The sequence below is a fragment of the Gorilla gorilla genome, chromosome 8 (assembly GCF_029281585.2).
Source record: "Gorilla gorilla gorilla isolate KB3781 chromosome 8, NHGRI_mGorGor1-v2.1_pri, whole genome shotgun sequence".
NCBI lineage: Eukaryota > Metazoa > Chordata > Mammalia > Primates > Hominidae > Gorilla > Gorilla gorilla.
The window spans coordinates 86,716,963-86,736,377 of record NC_073232.2 but is presented as its reverse complement, the minus strand read 5'-3'; the positions used below and the strand labels follow the sequence as shown (position 1 = coordinate 86,736,377).

Genomic DNA, 19,415 nt, shown 5'->3' with positions numbered 1-19,415 from the left:
AGTTTTTGGCCCACAAAGATGCCAACTCAACTGCCTGGTAGATAAGGCACCAAACTAACACATGGATACCCCATCTGCTTGCTTCCTCCCGTGTGCCATTCATGTTAGGCCCCCTTTTAAAAGTGCCTGCTTTCTGCTCCAGAAGAGAAGCAGTACCGTTAAGGCAGGAAGCCTGTACTTCTTCTCCTAAGCTAGCTTTAGGAACAAAAATTCACCTTCTTTACACCATACCTCCTTGGTAAGCGAACTCTGCAAGTAGCCAGCTACTGAACCTGTATTTCTGCTACACTTTTGTAAAAGAAATTTACATCCATAAAGGAAATCTATATTAGTAAAAGTATCTGTAACAGGAAGAGGGAGACAACTCTTTATTAACTGAGAGACAGGGTTTCACTCTGTCACCTGGGCTAGAGTGCAGTGGCACAATCTCGGCTCACTGCAACCTTGACCTCCCAGGCTCAGGCAATCATCCCACCTCAGCCTCCTGAGCACCTGGGACCACAGGCATGTGCCACCACACCTGGCTAATTTTTGTATTTTTTTGCAGAGAAAATTTTGTATTTTCACCATGTTGCCCAGGCTGGTCTTGAACTCCCATGCTCAAGGGATCTGCCTGCCTTGGCCTCCGAAAGTACTGGAACCGCAAACTTGAGCTATCGTGCTCAGCCCGTTTTTTCTTGAAGAAAGAGTAAGGAATAATTTTCACTGTAGGGTGGAAAGTCAGTTGCCCCTGAGTATCCTGAGCCAGGTTCTAATTACCTTCATTTTAACATAAATGCTAAGCTGGGTTTACACTAGCTGTCAGTCATTCTTTCCCTTGAACAAAAATACTAAAAACCTAGACCTTTAAAAGAAAGAAATGCTATTCTGAATTTTTAAAAAAGTGTTCCTTCTTAAATAAATTCTCAAACTCTATCCTTTCTCTTTCAATTCACAAAAATACTAGTGTGCACACACATGTGTATATACGCTTCTTTACACCAGGCTTGTAGGGGACACTATTGTGTGTATTTCCAATATATAGTTTCCTTTCTTCTGTCTTAACAGAACTCTTTTTGCCTTTGTTTTCTTGAGTTGTTCCAATAACTGTGCTTTTCCAAATAGCTAAACTTGCTCAATCTACTTGAAAAGCATTAGCTCTTCAGCATGAATTTTGAACTATCCTCTGTATAATGGTCTTTCTTAAAATATTCTCTTTTCTTAATTCTCAGTGGGAATAAAAAACAAAACAATTTTATGTACAGAGAAAAAGTCTAATTTTATAATAGTATCGTGTCCATCATGTTGGCCTTTTTTTTTTTTTTTTAGATGCAGTTTCACTCTTGTCACCCAGGCTGGAGTGCAATGGTGTGATCTTGGCTCACTGCAACCTCTGTGTCCCGGGTTCAAGTGATTCTCCTGTCTTAGCCTCCCAAGTAGCTAGGATTACAGGTGCCCACCATCACACCGGCTAATTTTTGTATTTTTAGTAAAGATGGGGTTTTGCCATGTTGGCCAGGCCGGTCTCGAACTCTTGTCCTCAGGTGATCTGCCCGCCTCAGCCTCCCAAAGTGCTGGGCTTACAGGCATGAGGTATTGTGCCCAGCCCCATCATGTTGGTTACTCAGGGTATTTTTAAAAAGCAAAAATTTTTTTAAGCCATGTGACATTTTTATAATTACAGTCATCAATGAATTAAAAATTAATCCATGCTGGGTTACCTTAACTGTATTACAAAGTTATTTGCAAGCTTTTATTTTAAAGAATGTAAGTTTCAATCCTGGCTCTGCCACCACCTAGTTGAATGGTCTTGATGTTAATATCCCTGGGCTTCCATCTCCTCAACTTTGAAAAGAAGGAGTGAGACTCAACCCTTCCCAACTCTTTCAACTCTCAAATTTTATTATTGTTTTTATTTTTATTTTTTGTAGTTTATAGAAAATAGGGAATACATGAAATTTTTTAAATGTAAAAAGCCAAGAAAAGATAATTTACTTTGAGACATGTGATTTCTAAAGAAACTATGCCTTTGGTATTTTCTAACTATATATTTATCAAGCTCGTCCAACCTGCAACCTTCCAACGTGTGGCCTGTGGGACACACGCAGCCCAGGACAGCTTTGAATGCAGCCCAGCACAAATTCATAAGCTTTCTTAAAATATTACGAGAATTTTTTCATGATTTTTTTTTTTTCAGCTCATCAGCTATTGTTTGTATATTTTTTGGCCTAAGACAATTCTGCTTCTTCCAATGTGGCCCAGGGAAGCCAAAAGATTGGATACCCCTGGTTTACATACTAAAGAAAGCACTAAGAGAAGTATAAGAGAAAAAGTTCTGGAAGACATGCCCTAGGGAACGTAATTTCAATCCCTGAGTCAGAGAGTTATGGCCTATTAGTTAGTAACTGGTGACACTTGGTGGTTAAACAAAATGTTCTTACAGGATGGTCAGTAGAAGTAACTCTGCCTTAAGTGTGGTCAAATGTGATTTGAGGAATCAGTGTTGTTTATAAATATGTCACTAAAACTAGATAACAAGGACTCAGAATTAATATGAAAAGATGCAAACTTTAGCATAAAGGCTAAAGCAGATCAAAATAACCATCTAGTAATAAAAGATCTGCAATTAGTCTGATAGTTTCACTAGAAAGTGAGGAGAATTTCTATGTAAGAAAATAATTAGCACAGTCTTATTTAGGCACTGAGAAAAATACCAACAACAACAAGAACAATAACAGTCGCACTCTAACCAGTTTCACAATTTGAAACATATGATGGAAATATGAAGAGTACATTTAGGCCGGGGACATGGTTCATGCATGTAATCCTAGCACTTTGGGAGGCTGAGGCAGGTGAATCATTTGAGGTCAGGAGTTCCAGACCAGCCTGGCCAACATGGTGAAACCCCTGTCTCTACTAAAATTCAAAAAAGAGAAAACTGGCTGGGCATAGTGGTGCACCTGTAATCTCTGCTATTTGGGGGGCCGAGGCAGGAGAATCGCTTGAACCCGGGAGGCAGAGGTTGCACTGAGCCGAGATCACGCCACTGCACTCCAACCTGGGCAACAGAGAGAGCTCCGTCTCACAAAAAAAAAAAAAAAAAAAAAAAAAAGGACAGGTGCAATGGCTCAAATCTGTAATCCCAGCGCTTTGGGGGGCCAAGATGGGTGGATCACCTGAGGTTAGGAGTTCGAGACCAGCCTGGCCAACATGGTGAAACCCCGTCTCTACTAAAAATACACAATTAACATGGCATGGTGGCGCGTGCCTGTAATCCCAGCTACTTGGGAGGCTGAGGCAGGAGAATCGCTTGAACCCGGGAAGAGGAGGTTGCAGTGAGCTGAGACCATGCCACAGCACTCCAGCCTGGGCAATAAAAGCGAAACTCAGGCTAAAAACAACAACAACGACGACCACGAGTACTTTTAAATCTACATTACGAAACATGTTTATGTTTCATATGATGCTTTAATAAGTTTTCCTAACCTTGTTTTGTTTATTGGGCCCCACCTCTGTGCAAAAGCATTGTACTATAAGCCAGGGGAAATATAAAAGAAAATGTTGCTCTTGCCGTTAGTGAACTTACTTCCTATAAACACAAGCAGGCACACCCTGCTTGTAAACTCTAGTTTGAAAGGTAACATTTTAAATAACTTGATATCTTTATATGCCCAGATTTACAAGTGATTAGAATAAAAAAATAGGTAATTTTTCATGAAGTTACCTTACAGAGTAATTTATTTTCAATTGTGATATTGAAGAATGAAGTTTAATGCTAACCAGCTTAAGCCCCAGATTTATTCATTGTTTCAGATTTTCCTTATTAAAACTGGAAATCAGTATTTGATAATCATAAGAATAGTCTGCCATCAATTTTTTTGGCCATTTATAGTGATAAATATGAGGTATTATATCAATACATGTAAAGAGGTATATATAAAAAAGCAAAATGACAGAACAAAAGCAGCACACAGAGTGCAACCCACACAGTGATCACAACCTTCAAAACGTGTGACAGGCATTGAAAGAATCATGAAGGAACACAGACAGAGAGGTTTCTCCTTAAGTGTGAGGGTATGAAGCAGTGTGCTACCATCTTCCTCACAAGTTGGATAGAGAGATTGCAGCTGAGTATAATGTAGCCTTTGCCATGGCAAATTCCAGTGTTAAAAAAAAATCTACATGGAAATTTCCAGTTTTCCACTCTTAATATCACTAACCATCCAAACTATGTATGTATGTATGTATGTATGTATGTATGTATGTATGTATGTATTTTTAATTTTTTGAGAAAGAGTCTTGCTCTGTTGTCCAGGCTTGAGTGCAGTGGCACGATCTTGGCTCACTGCAACCTCCAGCTGCTGGGTTCAAGTGATTCTCCTGCCTCAGCCTCCTGAATAGCTGGGATTACAGGCACCAGCCACCACACCTGGCTAATTTTTGTATTTTTAGTAGAGGTATTGCCATGTTGGCCAGGCTGGTCTCGAACTCCTGACCTCAAGTGATCTGCCCACCTTGGCCTCCCAAAGTGCTGGGATTACTGGCATAAGCCACCACACCCAGCCTTTCGCTATTCTTATTAATGTAAAGACTGGCATGAGCCACCGTGCCCGGCCCCAAACTTTTCTAAAACAATAGCTGAAGAAACTTTTAAAAAGGTTAGTAAGAGATGAATTTCACTAGAAGAATCTGATTAGATGTAATATAGATAATTTTGAATTTTAGACATAAAGAAAAAATTTTAATTTAAAAGCCCAGAAAATTTCATAATCATAAAAACTCAAAATTTAAAATTCCATATATTGGCATATAAAATAACATGTATATTAAACTTTCAATTCTTTTTAAATGATATATTTTTTCAAGTTTCCCCACTTTTTCACTAGGGAAACTTGTGAATACAGTATAGCTGAACAAATGTATTTTTAAAAATGCAAAATCGTAAAGTCATATAAAGGTGTGTTTTCCAATTGAAATGTACACATTTGTATTGAATTCTGAGTTTGTATTTATTTGAAAGGAAATAATAAGCAGACAACTGCCTGTTTCTATCCTCTCAAATAAACAGCAGTGCCATTCTGCTGTTAGCCAGCCTAACACAGTGCAATTGTTATTTTTCTTTCGTCTTTTCTCTGTCATTTTCTGTTCATTTTTGGGAGAAGAATGCTAAGTTACTAATATAAGTAGCCTTATAAATGTAAACTCACAATTGTCAGGAAATGTTACATAAGCGAATGTCTTCTGCATCTTTCAACTTTTTGGTGCCCTTATGCTGCCCCCTGCTGTCCAGTGTCCACACTTACTGAAAATTGTCCCAAACTTCCAACCTTTTCTACTTCTCTTTACTCCGCCATCAAAACTTACCTGGCAAGAGACCCAGACTGTTGGAGTTTCCCTCCACAATGCTAATGGGTTAACAGACAAATAAAAGAAAGAAGTAGTTCCCTCTTTATTTATCCCTTCATCATTTTCTGGCAGTTGACGCAAGCATTTGAACTGGTGTTCTGTGGGCAATGCCTGATTTCTAGGTTCCCCAGCTTGGGATTCCAAACCCTCCCTGTGTTAGTCCAAGCTACTCTCATGGACCTGTCTCTCCCAGTGTCTAACCTCTGCACATCATAGCCTACTCTCTATCCGCACTGACTTCTAGCTGTGTTTCCCACAGCCACGTGTGTTCTTCCATCTTTGCCTGTGCCCACACTGCTTTCTCTACCTGGAAGGTCTTCTCTCAATCTTTATCTGCTGAAAGTTTACCCATCCTTCAAGGTTCCAGTCAAAACTACCTTCTCCTTTATGGCTCAGGGAAGTGTTTTTTTTGTTTGTTTTGTTTTGGTTTGGTTTTTCAATGTAGTAGAAATTCAATAAAGATTTATTTAATGAAAGAAAAGCAGATAATAAACCTTATACTCTATGTGACTCATTGACTTAACAGAGTACTTGGAGAAGATAATGACCTATTCCAGGCAGCATCTTTAATACTGCAAAATCCATACACCTGAATGGGGTGATCTTTTAAATTCGCATCTCACTGTGTAAGGCCTATTTTGATCTCTGAAATCAGGTTTGTCTAAGAAATACAGAACTTAGAGTACATCTTGAGTACTTATGGCAAGTCTGGTGCTATTCAAGGCACTTTAGATGCACTAACTCATTGTGTTCTCTCAACAGCCATGTGAGATTAAGTAATATTACCTTGTTTGATAGAAGAAGAAACTGAGGGTCTGGACAATTGGTAGTAAAGGGCAAAGTTAGGAACTCTGAACAGATCAGACAAAGCCGTGTACTTCAAGTGGTCTCCTAATGTCTGCAATAGAAATGTGGATGGAGAGGCTTCTGGTCAGCTATTCTGGAAGCTAAAAAACCTTGTCAATAGAATAACATTGGAAATTGTGACCACATAGCCAGACAAAGCCATGAGAGAAATTCAGTCAGTCAAGGATCAGAAATATCTGGAAGAGTTGATTGTCCTACGAGACAATGTGAAAGAATATGACATTCTGCCAAATTCAAAGGTATTTAGATTTAGATATAAAAGACAGCTGAATATTCTAAAAGGTTAGGAAGTGCAAAACCCAGGTATTTTTCAATTGATGTAGCCATAGATTCTAACATGACTTGAAAATAGGAAATGATACGACTCGATATCTAAGACAAGTAGGCCTTCAGAATACCTTTTTTTAAAATAAAAAATACAGTAAATATAAATAAGGCTCACTACACCCTATCAGTGTCTCAAACAAGGATCTAGTTGTGTTCCAACCAAAACCACTGTTCGTCAAAAAATTTGAACAAGCTAAGAAGGCAGACCAAAAAATTTACTTGGGAAGACAACACCCCAAATTGTTTGGGTAGGTCATAACGGTTCTTTTAACAGGTAAGCATATTTTAACTCCAGAAAGATTTAGAATGTGCTGTCGAAAGTACTGCATTTTTTTTTTAGTGTAAGTAATTGTACTATTTAAGAACACTTGACCTAATGGAGTAAGAGGTCAGCCTATTAGACTTTTAAGCAGAATTCTTACTAAGTTTATGTGTATTATTGAAACATTAGAGCGAACTTAAGAGTTACCATGTTTAGAAGTTAAATTATTAGATCTGTAAGATTTTATCTTCTTGAAAATGTTTACAAAGTACTAAAGAAGGCAATTATATGTACTAAATTTATAAATTCAGTGTAAAAAGTTGGGAGGTGTTTAATTAAGTCATGCTACAGATAAGACCAGATATTATTTAAAGGATCATGATTTCTAAAATTTGCAAGATTTATGAATATGATAAGATTTGTATACTAAATTTTAAAGCATAATGGAGAACTACTACTTTGAATATATAAGCTAAAAACTTTTTATATATATTTTAAAAACTGGAATTAACTTCTGAATAGCCTTTCAATATATAAGACCCACTCTGAAGGGCATCAAATAACTCATAACTGAAGAGGAGTTACAGGGCTGGTTTTCTTCCAGCAAAAGTTTGTGTTCATTAGGCAGTCAATTTATTGCTTAACTCCACAGAACTGGTTTCACTGTCATTAATCTTTATGTAGGTCTGGGCCTCCCTCACCTCCTAGGAGATGGATAGTGGGTTTTGAAAGATGGAGATGAGAAGTAGCCTGGCTAGTCTACAAAAACTTCCCCCAAATTTTTGGTTTAGTGGCTTTCTTCAATAGCCGTAAGCCTGTCTCTATAACTTAGCAATTCTCAACCCTGACTGCTAGGATCCCACGGACAACTTTTGGGAAATATTTATTTCCAGATCCCATCCAGTCCAACTAAACCAAAACTTTTTAGGGAAGGGCATAGACATTTTGTTTTTAAGTTTCTGGGTGATTCTCCATACAGGCAGAGTTGAGAACCAGTGGTGCAAGAGTGTGAGCCTCTCATGATCTGAAGGACCCAGAATCATTCTAGACCAGGGCTGTTCAATAGAGCTTTGGGCAGTCATGGAAATGTGCCATAAATCTGTGCTGTCCGATATGGTAGCTACTGGCTGGGTGTAGCTATGGACCACTTGAAATGTGGATAGTGTGACTGGGAAAATGAACTTTAAAATTTAAGTTAATTCAAATTTAAGTTAATTCAAATAGCCACATGTTACTAGTGAGTACCGTATTGGACAGCACAGTTCTGGAGTTTTAGGCAATTTTAAATGATCTGAGTCTACTATTAAATAGATGCTGAATGACTCTTTTTAATTCTAGACCACACTAGCCCAAACTCACTGCTTATGCCTCTTCAGGATACTTCATACCAGCTTCTTCTTAAGAAGCTGGTATGGTATGGAAGGATGGCTTGAAGCTTATAATGGCTTCTGAGGATAGAAAGGACATGGAATTTGCTGTTTTTTTCCTCCCTCATTTAGGTTGGTAATTTGTTTCTTGACAAATGAATGAACACCTTCAGAACTAAAAATTTCTGAAGTCTCATAACTTAATAATGGAACCGCAAAGCAATTAAACTCTTGGAAATGGTCCTCTTCATTCTTTGGCATGTTGCAGTGTTTTTCAACTGGGGATTGTGACCTCTATCTTGGAGGATGGAGAGTTTCCAGTGGATTGGAGCAGTGGCCTGAGTTTCAGAGCTAAATATAGGTCATTGGCATGGCAGCTTCCCTTTCTCAGTCTCATGGATACTATGTCCTACTAGTGAATATGGGGCATTGGTGGTTGGTGGAATAAAATCTTGAGAAAAACGGCAAAATGACACAGATTCAGGTCTCTCACAGATGGACCTTGATATTGAGCAAAACTAAACTCTACTTTTACCTACTTTAAAAAAATCACTTGTAAAGTATGAGTGCTATTTTAAAAAGGTAAAAATACACACATTAATGACTCGTTGGCAAATAAATTTTAAACGTGATATTAATGCTAAAGCATAAGGAGAATCCTCCATGGCCGGGTGCGGTGGCTCACCCCTGTAATCCCAGCACTTTGGGAGGCCGAGGCGGGTGGATCACCTGAGGTCAAGAGTTCGAGACCAGCCTGGCCAACATGGTGAAACCTCATCTCTACTAAAAATACACACACACAAAAATTAGCTGGGTGGGGTGGTGCAGTAGTCCCAGCTACTCGGGGAGGCTGAGGCAGGAGAATTGCTTGAAACCAGGAGGCGGAGCTTGCAGTGAGCCAAGATCGAGCCACTGCACTTCAGACTGGGCAGCAGAGGGAGACTCCATCTCAAAAAATAAAACAAAAAGATTCCTCCTTCAAGTCTTTGCTCAACTCTCACCTTTTCAATCAGCCTACCCTGAACATCCTATTTAATATTGAAATATGTATATATTAATTCCTTTTGCCAAAAATTAAATGACACCCTTTCAAAGTTTGCAATCCATATTTCAAAGCCAAAATACTTATCATGGCAGACAGCCTTTGATACTCTAGAGCAGTGTTCTCAAATGTTGCTGCCTGGACCAACAGCATCTCATCACCTGGGAACTAAGAAATGAAAATTCTCATGCCCCACCACAGGCCAGCTGAACCTGTAACTCTTGTGGTGGGGGCCTGGGAATCTGTGTTTCAATAAGCCCTCCAGGTGATTCTAGGGCACACCAAAGTTTGCGATCCACTGATCTAGAGTACAACAAAACCCCGCAAAATGTCCCAGAGGTGAAAGCTTCCATATATGCCAAAGTTATAAAGACTGAAACATTTCAGTACATACCATTGGCCTTACATATTGCGAAATAGATGCCAATATTCCATCTGGACCTAATGTTATGAATCATGAATTTACTCCCTTCAAAAAGGCCTCACTGAATCTCTAGGCTTTGATCTTCTTTTCCCTGTAAAAATTTGTCTGAAAGAATTTCATGAGATGTTCCTGAAGAGAGGAGGTAAAGTACAAGTACAAATGTATCAGACGCAAATTCAACATACAAAATTTCATCTGTATATGATTGATAAATCAGAAGGCCGGTTACTCATTCTAGGAAAACACTGTTAGATTTACAAAGTAATAAATTAACCAGAAGATTCAACAGCAATATCATAGAGCGCATTTAAAAGATAAGTCAGGCCGGGCGCGGTGGCCCATGCCTGTAATCCCAGCACTTTGGCAGCCGAGGTGGGTGGATCACCTGAGATCAGGAGTTCGAGACTAGCCTGGCCAACATGGCAAAATCCCATCTCTACTAAAAATACAAAAAAAATTAGCTGGGTGTGGTGGCGGGCGCCTGTAATCCCAGCTACTTGGGAGGCTGAGGCAGGAGAACTGCTTGAACCCGGGAGGCGGAGGTTGCAATGAGCTGAGATTGTGCCATTGCACTTCAGCCTGGGTGACAAGAGCGAAACTCGGTTTAAATAAAATAGAATAAAATAAAAGTTAGAGAACACCAATTTTACAAATATCTCATGTGATAGTAAAGAAAAGGAGGTAAGTACACAGCCTCTGATTTCAGACTTCCCAAGTTCAAACTCTAGGTTTTTCATTTCTGTGTAACATGGGCCAAGCGTCTGGGGTATAAACCTCTCTATGCCTCAGTTTCCTTGGCTGCAAAATGGGTATAATGATTGCCCTGTTTCCTAATTTTGTGTGAAGATTTAAGAAGATAGAGGTGGCATTTAGGCTGCAGGCTGGAACATAGTAAGCTCTAATCAAATGTTGTTTTTGTTATTTTTAAAATTAGCCCACAAGTGACATATCTGGCCACTGAGAAAACAGATACTAATGTTTTAATCACTCAAGAATGTTTATACAAAACAGTTCAAGTTTACATAAAGCAATTAAGTGCTAACCTTATTGAGCTCTAAATATTCAGCAGATGTTCACCCTTCTAAACATCTTGCCTAGTTAAACAAATCCTGGTAATTTCAGTCCCCTTGTCAGTGACTGGTTTAGGTATAAGCACATCCTACAAACCTGGCCAATGAGCTCTAAGAAACACTGTGCTATGGGGCTTCTGAGAAACGATTTCTTCCTTTACAACAAGATGAATAAGAGTAACTCTCCTCACTTTGGATATTTTAATATTAGGATATGATGCCTGGGTCTGCAGCAGCCACTTTGTGACTATGAGGAAAGACATTGCTGACGTTATGGCAACGTAAAAGGTTAAAGTATCTTAATAACATTGTTGAACCAAATCTAAAACTCACTATTGAACCAAACCTAGAACTCACTTGCCACCTGATTACACATTTAGTTGAAAAACTAATGTCCTTATTTTTTATGCCACTATCAGTAGGGTTCTATGTTAGTATGAAAGCAAACTAAGTAATATAACACACCTAGCTACTATAGATTAATTGGCTGTATGACACAATAATCTGGTAACTTTATTCCTGAGATCATCTTAACCCACATAGAGATTCCTTAATAAATAGTTCCTTCTCCTCCAATTCATCTGTATAGAAATAACATCAGTCTTACTTTCCTGCTCCATACCTGATATGTTTAACTAATTTACCATTAGCTAAGTGTCTAATTATATTATTTTCATAAATTAAAATATGTTTTTATTTTTAAAATTTCTATTATATATACCATTAGAAATTATTACAGAAGGTTCTAAAATAAAAATTTTAGTTCTAATATAATACTTCAATACTAATTTTATTTCCCTGCTTCATCTTCACAGTTTATATTTACCATGATGTTTATTTGATGACACTGTGAGCAAAATGTGCAAAATGAGGCCCTACCATGTTTTAAAAAATGTTTTCATCAAATGGATCTCACAGGGACATGCCCAAAACTCCTGCTACCAGAGTGATCCTCTCTTCATCTCTTTTCTCTAGCCAATAAATCAAAGTTTCATTTCTCATTTTGCAATAGGAATTTGTATTAGGCAACCATCTGTAGCATCTATTTGGGTTATATCTAAAGCTTAAGGGCTACATCCTCTCCCAACCCCAATATGTGAGTACTTGATGCCCGAATCATGGTCCTTCAGTGGAAGAACACTTGTCAAATCCTATTTAAACAGATCTAAATTAAAAAAATATTTTTTTCCAAAAATATTATTTGGCCTTCATTTGGGAATCTCACACATCTAAGACCTTAGATTTAAAGTATCTTTAGAACTCTGAACCACATTGGAGTGTAGACTCCATTACAGCAGGAATCCTTGCCTCTTTTGCTTAATATTGCATCATAGCATCTTATCAGAATGATACATAATAGGTGGGGGAAGATCTAGAATAAACAAACCCCCGAATAAAAATAGAAACAAATGTTGAACAAATCAATTATAAAATCTGCTTTTATCTTTTTCATAAAAATATTTATAAAATTATACATCTGCTTTACTTTCCCTTTAGATTCTCCATTTGATAATCATTTTGGAAAGATCAAAAACAAAGCCATAACACAAACACACATTTTGTGTATCATTTTCCTCTTGTTTTCCTTTGCAAAACCGTGCTGAGGAGGACAGTAGTGTATCTGTATCGTCTTATGGAAAGTAGTAACACATCTAGCAAATAACAGAGGTAAATATGCATGAGAAGTGGGTAGAATTGGAAACAGACAATTTCAGGTCTATATTGTGCGTGGTTTCACAGGATAGAATTTTATTTTATATTTTCTTCTTTTAAAAAAGTTCATTCTAAGGTAGATTAGATTAGCCCTGGCTAATATTTTTAGCATTTTATGTTTGGTCAGCTTAACATCTCTAAATCTTTCTTCCCTTTGTTACCTCACCCTACCATTACCTATTATCTAATGAGTTTGGCTAACCTGAAACTTCCTCAGTCTTTAACAATACTAATGAATGCAAGTTAATAAATTAGGAAATTGTGTTGGTTCATTACATTGTCTTAATATAATTTTCAGTTTATTTGTTATTGATTGAGCTCCATAATTTCAAGTTCATTTTTCTGAGGTTTATTGTTTCTAATTTGATTTACAGATTCTCCATGTCTTTGGCATTATTTCTTTCTGCTTTCTGCAACCTGTTTTTCGGTGATTTCACTACTCATTAGCCCCTCCCTCCATCAGAGGAATGGGCAGGATGAGAAAAATGATATGACAATATAGTAAATTTTGCTACTTGCTATTATCTGATAAAATGGTGTTCAGGAAAGAAATAAGTGTGTAACTGTTGACTAAAATGACATTTTGGGAATTTTTTAAAATAATTTTTTATTGTCCATGATCTAGCAACTGTTACCATGAAAGACTGAGTTAGTTCTCTATCTGCTAAATTTAATAAATAAAGGCTTTTAATCCAAACATTTGTTATAATTCTAATCACAATCACACCAAGCTCATGAACTAAATTTCTATAAAAATGTTATCAATTTAAAAAATTAATGTTCAAGGAATCAAGAGCTAAAATGAAGCTCAAGGTGGATTTTAAAATGGAGAATAATATAAAATAGTGACCTGCTTTTGCCTCATAGATTTCAACCTCCTTAAATACTGAGTGACGTAAGAGTCATATATAAAATGTTATCAGTCATATAAATATATATGAAGGATTTTTAAAAGTGAAGATTTAACTATAATAGTTACTTCATAATCAATGATGTAATAGTCAATGATGTAGGAGAACAAAGAGCATTGCATAGCTCCATATGGACTTCAGAGCATCAGTTTGTTTTTAAAGGGGGGCTACCTTATATACACATGTTTAGTTTTCAGAGATTAAATAAAATAAAAATTATCGCCATTCTGAATAGCAGACTATTTTAGCAATACATGTGTTGGAAAGTATATTTTATTTGGTAGATCAACTTCAGAGAACTAAACTCTCCAGCATAACCAGAGGGTTAGATAATATATTTACACCTGCAGTATTTCATTCTATAAATAATCTATAATGTCAAAAACCAGCCTTGATGGGGCATTTACATTTTACGAATAGCTAAAATGTTACAGTGAACATTTTCACATTTTTATAGCATAGTATAAACAAAATATGGGCTAATACATAATTATTTTTGAAGTTCAAGGAAAGGGATATATAGATAGAGTATAGAGACACAAAAAACAGAAATACTATTTTTAGCCATTTTCACACATCCTTTTACTTCAACCTGTTAAATGATTAAAAAGTGAAATGAGCATTTACGTATTTCAAAGTGGGTAAACACGCTAAATAATACTTCTTGAAATGTTCACTCTTTCAAAAAATAATATCTTCAATCTTATGGAAAAGTGGTCTAGTGTACTATTTCAGTTGTTTTTATTTTATGTGACCAAAAAAAAATACGCTTTAGGGTTCAATTACTGATTCGTCCCACTTTCTTTATGAACTAAGGACACACTTACTATCTCCATAAACAACTAAAATGTTTACAGAGACCAGTAAAACCTATGTCAGATCGTAACACATTTTTGTTCTTGGGAGGCTTTGGGCCTAAATCCCACATTCTCTAATCAGATAACTCAATAAGAACAAAGATGGAAAAGATATAGTCCTGCATTTAGATATGTGAACATCAAAATTTTTAAAGCCAAAAGCAATTGTGCACATATTCTTAAAAAATTATCTTATTCCAAAATATTTGTTATTTTTAAAACAAGGCTATCTGTAATTCAGTTGAAGTATCATTTCAAAATGAAACAAACAATAATGTGGGAATTATTATATGACTATTTATTAGGAAAACCTCAGGAGAAACTTAGAATAGTTATTTAAGAAATCCCTAGGTTCAAAATGAAATTCAACTTTTACAATGTTGAAGGAACTAAAACTCAGACATTTGGTTAAATTGAAAATACACTAACACATACAATTTTGTAATATAAGGAAAACGCAAAATGTTACTAAAAGGATAAATCGACAGCTTATTACTGAATAATTCTGATATAGAGATGATAAATCAGATCAGATAAAACAACTGCAAACTGCATGCCTGTCCCTGATGTTCCCTCGGCTGGTTGTGACGACATGTCTGCTCTCACCATAGTTCACAGTTCACAGAAAACATTTAAATAACACAACTGAATACTTCCACTGACTAAAATGAACTTTCTTTAAGAAAATAAAGGGAGAAGAGAATAGATCAAATCTTGCCCCACCTCTTTTTTTTTCTTCCTTTTTTCTTTTAGTGAAACTGACATAAATTGTTGAGGAGCACTACAGCGCCACCAACACAGATCAATGCAAAACAAAAAAGATCTCCCACCGTGTGCAAAAAGAAAAAAAAATTAGAAAAATGCCAAAAATTACAAAATGTCTCCCAAATGTACCTTATAGGAGAAAAACAAGATAGATCTGCAAAGATTATCTAATGAAGAGCTTCAAAGAAATAATATCGTAGACTACAAGTTGAGATCTGATCAGCAAATAAAATATCCACTATTTAGTAACAGCCATAACTTAATATAAACCCGGTTATGTCAACCTCCACCTTCATTATACCAAGGGCAGCTTTTCTGTAGTTTGTATCCAAGTAATCTATCAAGAGAACCACAATAGGTCCATTTAAAAAAAAACTATATCCATAGTTTGCCTGCTGATAATTGAGTCCTGGACAAATTAGGTAAGACATAATTTTTATAAAGAGGATATGCACATATTTGGCATTGCCAACATTACTGGCACAAAACAAGTCCATCTTGAAATATCTGAGTTCCTCTGTAGTTCACAGTAATTAAAGTATAATTTATATTATAAACATTTAGCTTTAACAATGAAAAAAAAAACTATTTTTTTTTCTTTTGGTAAAAATTAACCAGGCAAGATTAGGTAGAACGTGCAGAGATCAAAGCTAAAGAAAAATACAAAGATTGGTTTTGTTAGAAGAAACACAATGAAAATCCGTTTTAGCCGGTGGCTCTTTCAAAGACTGACATAAATGGTGAAAATTACAAACTTACCATTAGTGCAGGCAAAGAAGACGGCAGTTCTTGAAAAAAAATTGTAACAATATAGGCTGGATACTTGTGTCCCTAGAAACAACAGCCTCCAGGCAGCATATGGATCTTCCAACATCTTTAAAATGTTTGGTAAATAAAAAGTAATACTTTCTTCCATGATCGGTGGCCGAATGGGGTGGCTTCCGTCAGGATCTGTGGGCTTTTGGGGGAAATCGGAGAAATATCCACAGAAGATTAAAAGCAGAGGAGGCAGCACAGCCAGAAGACTCTGGGGTTAACAACTTTGCGATGGCAAGCAGGCGAGCGCTGATTGGCTGGGAGGGCAGTGTCCCTACAGTCTGCACTATCCCCCGCTGCCCCCGCCTCCTGCAGCTCGGAAAAAAATGCAGTGTGTGTGCCATTTTACACTGGGCTTTTAAAAGCACAGCCACCAAAATGACAAAAGTCTAAGCTCTCTATGAAGTGACACTGCAAGACAATAGCACCCACGGCTGCCTGTGAGCTCGGGGGAATGCCCCTTTTAACATCTGAAGGAACACTCTGGCTTCTTGGATGTGGGGTTTTTTTGTTTGTTTTTTGTTTTTGTTTTTTTTTTAAAACAGCATTATCATGTTTTTCTTGAGCAAATTGTTGATCCTTTTCAACCACTCGATAGATCATCTGCATGCAAACCTGGCCATGTAAAAACGATGTCCATCAAAATATTTTTTCGATTTGATCTCATGAAGGTACCTAGAGAAGCCAGTCATCCTGGAACAAAATTCATGACTCCTTTAGCTCCGAGATCTTTAATTCCTTGGGAAAAAAAATATAATTTCTTACAGTAACTACGATGTGTGCAAAAAGTAAAATAAAATAATGAATTTAGCGGTTAAATGAAAACAATAGGCATATTCCCGCCCCCTCCCCCGCCCCCTCCCCCGCCCCCCTTAAAAACTGTTTCAAAAACCTTTACTGGCTGACAGAATTCTACCACTCTGCCTTACAAACAAAATGGCTGTGGTACTGAGTTTTTTAGGATCCTCCCACTGTGCCTCCTCCTGGCCTCCAGGAAGTGGTAAAAATCCAAAATAAATACAGTACTGAAAGTACACCATTGAGTCTGAATTCGGGGGAAACCTTTGCTAAGAGGGTCTCAGAAATGTGCTGGTCATTATTAGTTTTTTAAAATTGTTTTGAAAAGAACATCAATCACTAGAGATTTACTTGACTGTAATTCGAACTTCCTGCTTTACATATTTATAAGGTCTTTCACCTATCTTGGCAGGCTTTCAAATTAAGTGGGCTGGGAAATTTGATGCTCGGTCTCTAGTTGTGAGCTGAGTCAGGTATTTGGTGGTTGCAACTGGGCTTTTAAATAAAGACAAAATCTAAGACTTTAAAAAAATGAACGTTAAACAGACGCAAGACTATGCTTGCTAATGTAAAGTCAGAAAAGTCGACAAAGATCGTAATGTGTCAAATACTGCATACATGTGTCAACATATTCAGTAAAAATTCTTTGCCCACTAAATTTTCTAACGAGCCAAGGAGAGAACAGGGTTTAAAGGAACTGGATTAAGAAAGGGGTGGGGAATTATCTACATTCTTCACAACCTCTTCCCCTCCCCACACACACCACACACATACACACACATGCACATATACACACACATACACATACATATACACACACACACGCACACACACACACACACACGTTGGTCTGGTATCCCTGCCTGGCATTTAATAGGTAACATTCTTAGAAAGATATAGCTAGGGTGACTATGAATTTATCATCTAACACAGGATACTTTGAGAGTGAAAAGGGCTAATTATAGGACAGCTGGAATAAACAGAGCCTGTCCATGATAAGCCAGGAGGTAGAACTCACTATGTTTTAAGTGAGACCTCCTTGAACTTTCACTAGACAGGTCGCCTACCGCCATGGGGCCTGGGCCAATTTAGATAGCATTTGAGCTAGACCCCTCTCTGGGCCGCGTCTCCTGCGTTTGTTCTACTGCCAAGTGAAGTAGACAATCTGAGTGGACTTGGTGTCAGATACATTTAATGAACAGCCATGGTAAAGAAAATACCTAGATATGCACATCCATATGCGTATATACCTTCATATACTTTATTATCTGTAGATTAGGATGTTCTGTGCACTTCGTAAGATACACATACTTCTGATTACATGCTTTCCTATGGGATAATTTTCTTTGGAGTTTTTGAGACCATATTCATGATATACACAATTTGAGGGATTTTTGGTTTTTGTTTTGGGAAAGATAATATGTAGAATGAAATGTTTTGGTGGAGATTATCACAGAAATACATAAGATAAATAATTCTTTTGCTGTTTATTCAAACAGTTCTTAAGAACTTAGAATGTGCCAGGTATGATGCTTGGTGCTATATATATATTAGTGAACAAGTAGATAGTTTATTTCCTCCTTCATGGAGTTCATAGTCTAGTGGAGAGACAGATAAATAGCAGGTGGACAAATACAGTTGATCCTTGAAGTATGTGGGGGTTAGGGGTGCCAATCCCCCATGCTGTCAAATATTCTGTGTAACTTTTAACTCTCCCAAAACTGAACTACTAATAACCTACTATTGACCTTACCAATAACATAGTCAATTAACACATATTTTGTGTGTTGTATGTACTCTATATTGAATTTGTACAATAAAGTAAACTAGAGAAAAGAAAATGTTATTAAGAAAGTATAAGGAAGAGAAAATATACTTAACTATTCATTAAGCAGAAGTGGATCATCATAAAGGTCTTTATTCCTCATTGTCCTCACATTGAGTATCTGAGGAGGAGAAAGAAGAGGAGGGTTTGGTCTTCCTGTCTCAGGAGTGGCAGGGGCGGCAGAGGTGGAGGAGGTGGAAGGGGAAGCAGGAGAGGCAGGAATACTCTGTGTAACTTTTACTGAAACAAAATCTGTGTATAAGTGGACCTGTACAGCTCAAACCTGTGTTGTTCAAGGGTCAAGTGTATATTATTGCACATTATTCTAAGTGCTATTAAAAAACCAAACAGGGCTGGGCGCAGTGGCTCATGCCTATAATCCCAGCACTTTGGGAGGCCGAGGTGGGTGGATCACTTGAGGTCAGGAGTTTGAGACCAGTCTGGCCAACATGGTGAAACCCTGTCTCTACTAAAAATACAAAAATTAGCTGGGCATGGTGGTAGGTGCCTGTAATCCCAGCTACTCAGGAGGTGAGGCAGGAGAATCACCTGAACCCAGGAAGTGGAGGTTGCAGTAAGCCAAGAGCACACCACTTCACTCCAGCCTGGGAGACAGAGTGAGACTCCATCTCAAAAAACAAACAGTGCAGTGTTAGAGAATAACAGGGAGGGAAATAAATAAACAAGGTGGTAAGGAAGTTGTCTCTAGAGGAGTGGGGCTTAACCTAGGCTTGAAGGACGACAAGGAGACACATTTGAAAAATATCGGAGAAGTCACAGTCTAGGAAGAGGCTACAGCATGTGCGAAGGCCCTGAGGCAGAATGAAGCTTGGCACATTCTAGGAAGGGAAATGAGGCCAGTGTGGTTTCAGCACATCAAGAAATGCATCAGATGAAATCAGAAATGTAGACTGGAGAGAGATCCTGCAGAGGTTTGTAGGCCACAGAAAGGAATTCTGTGTTTAAGACAGAGAACGTTGGACTTC

At 37.5% G+C, this 19,415-nt stretch overlaps 1 protein-coding gene across 2 annotated transcripts in view; it reads right to left on the bottom strand.

Moving 5' to 3' along the window:
• Nucleotides 1-16,049, bottom strand: part of EPC1 (enhancer of polycomb homolog 1) — a 110,762-nt gene extending 94,713 nt beyond the window's left edge. Inside the window, exon 1 of one of the 2 annotated variants that reach the window (XM_019035343.4) lies at nt 15,750-16,049. In XM_019035343.4, the coding sequence (XP_018890888.1) occupies nt 15,750-15,752 (3 nt within the window). In that variant the 5' untranslated portion in view covers nt 15,753-16,049. The remainder of the gene's footprint in view (nt 1-15,749) is intronic. The other variant, XM_055352986.2, reaches the window with a different exon arrangement.
• Nucleotides 16,050-19,415: the final 3,366 nt, after the last annotated feature.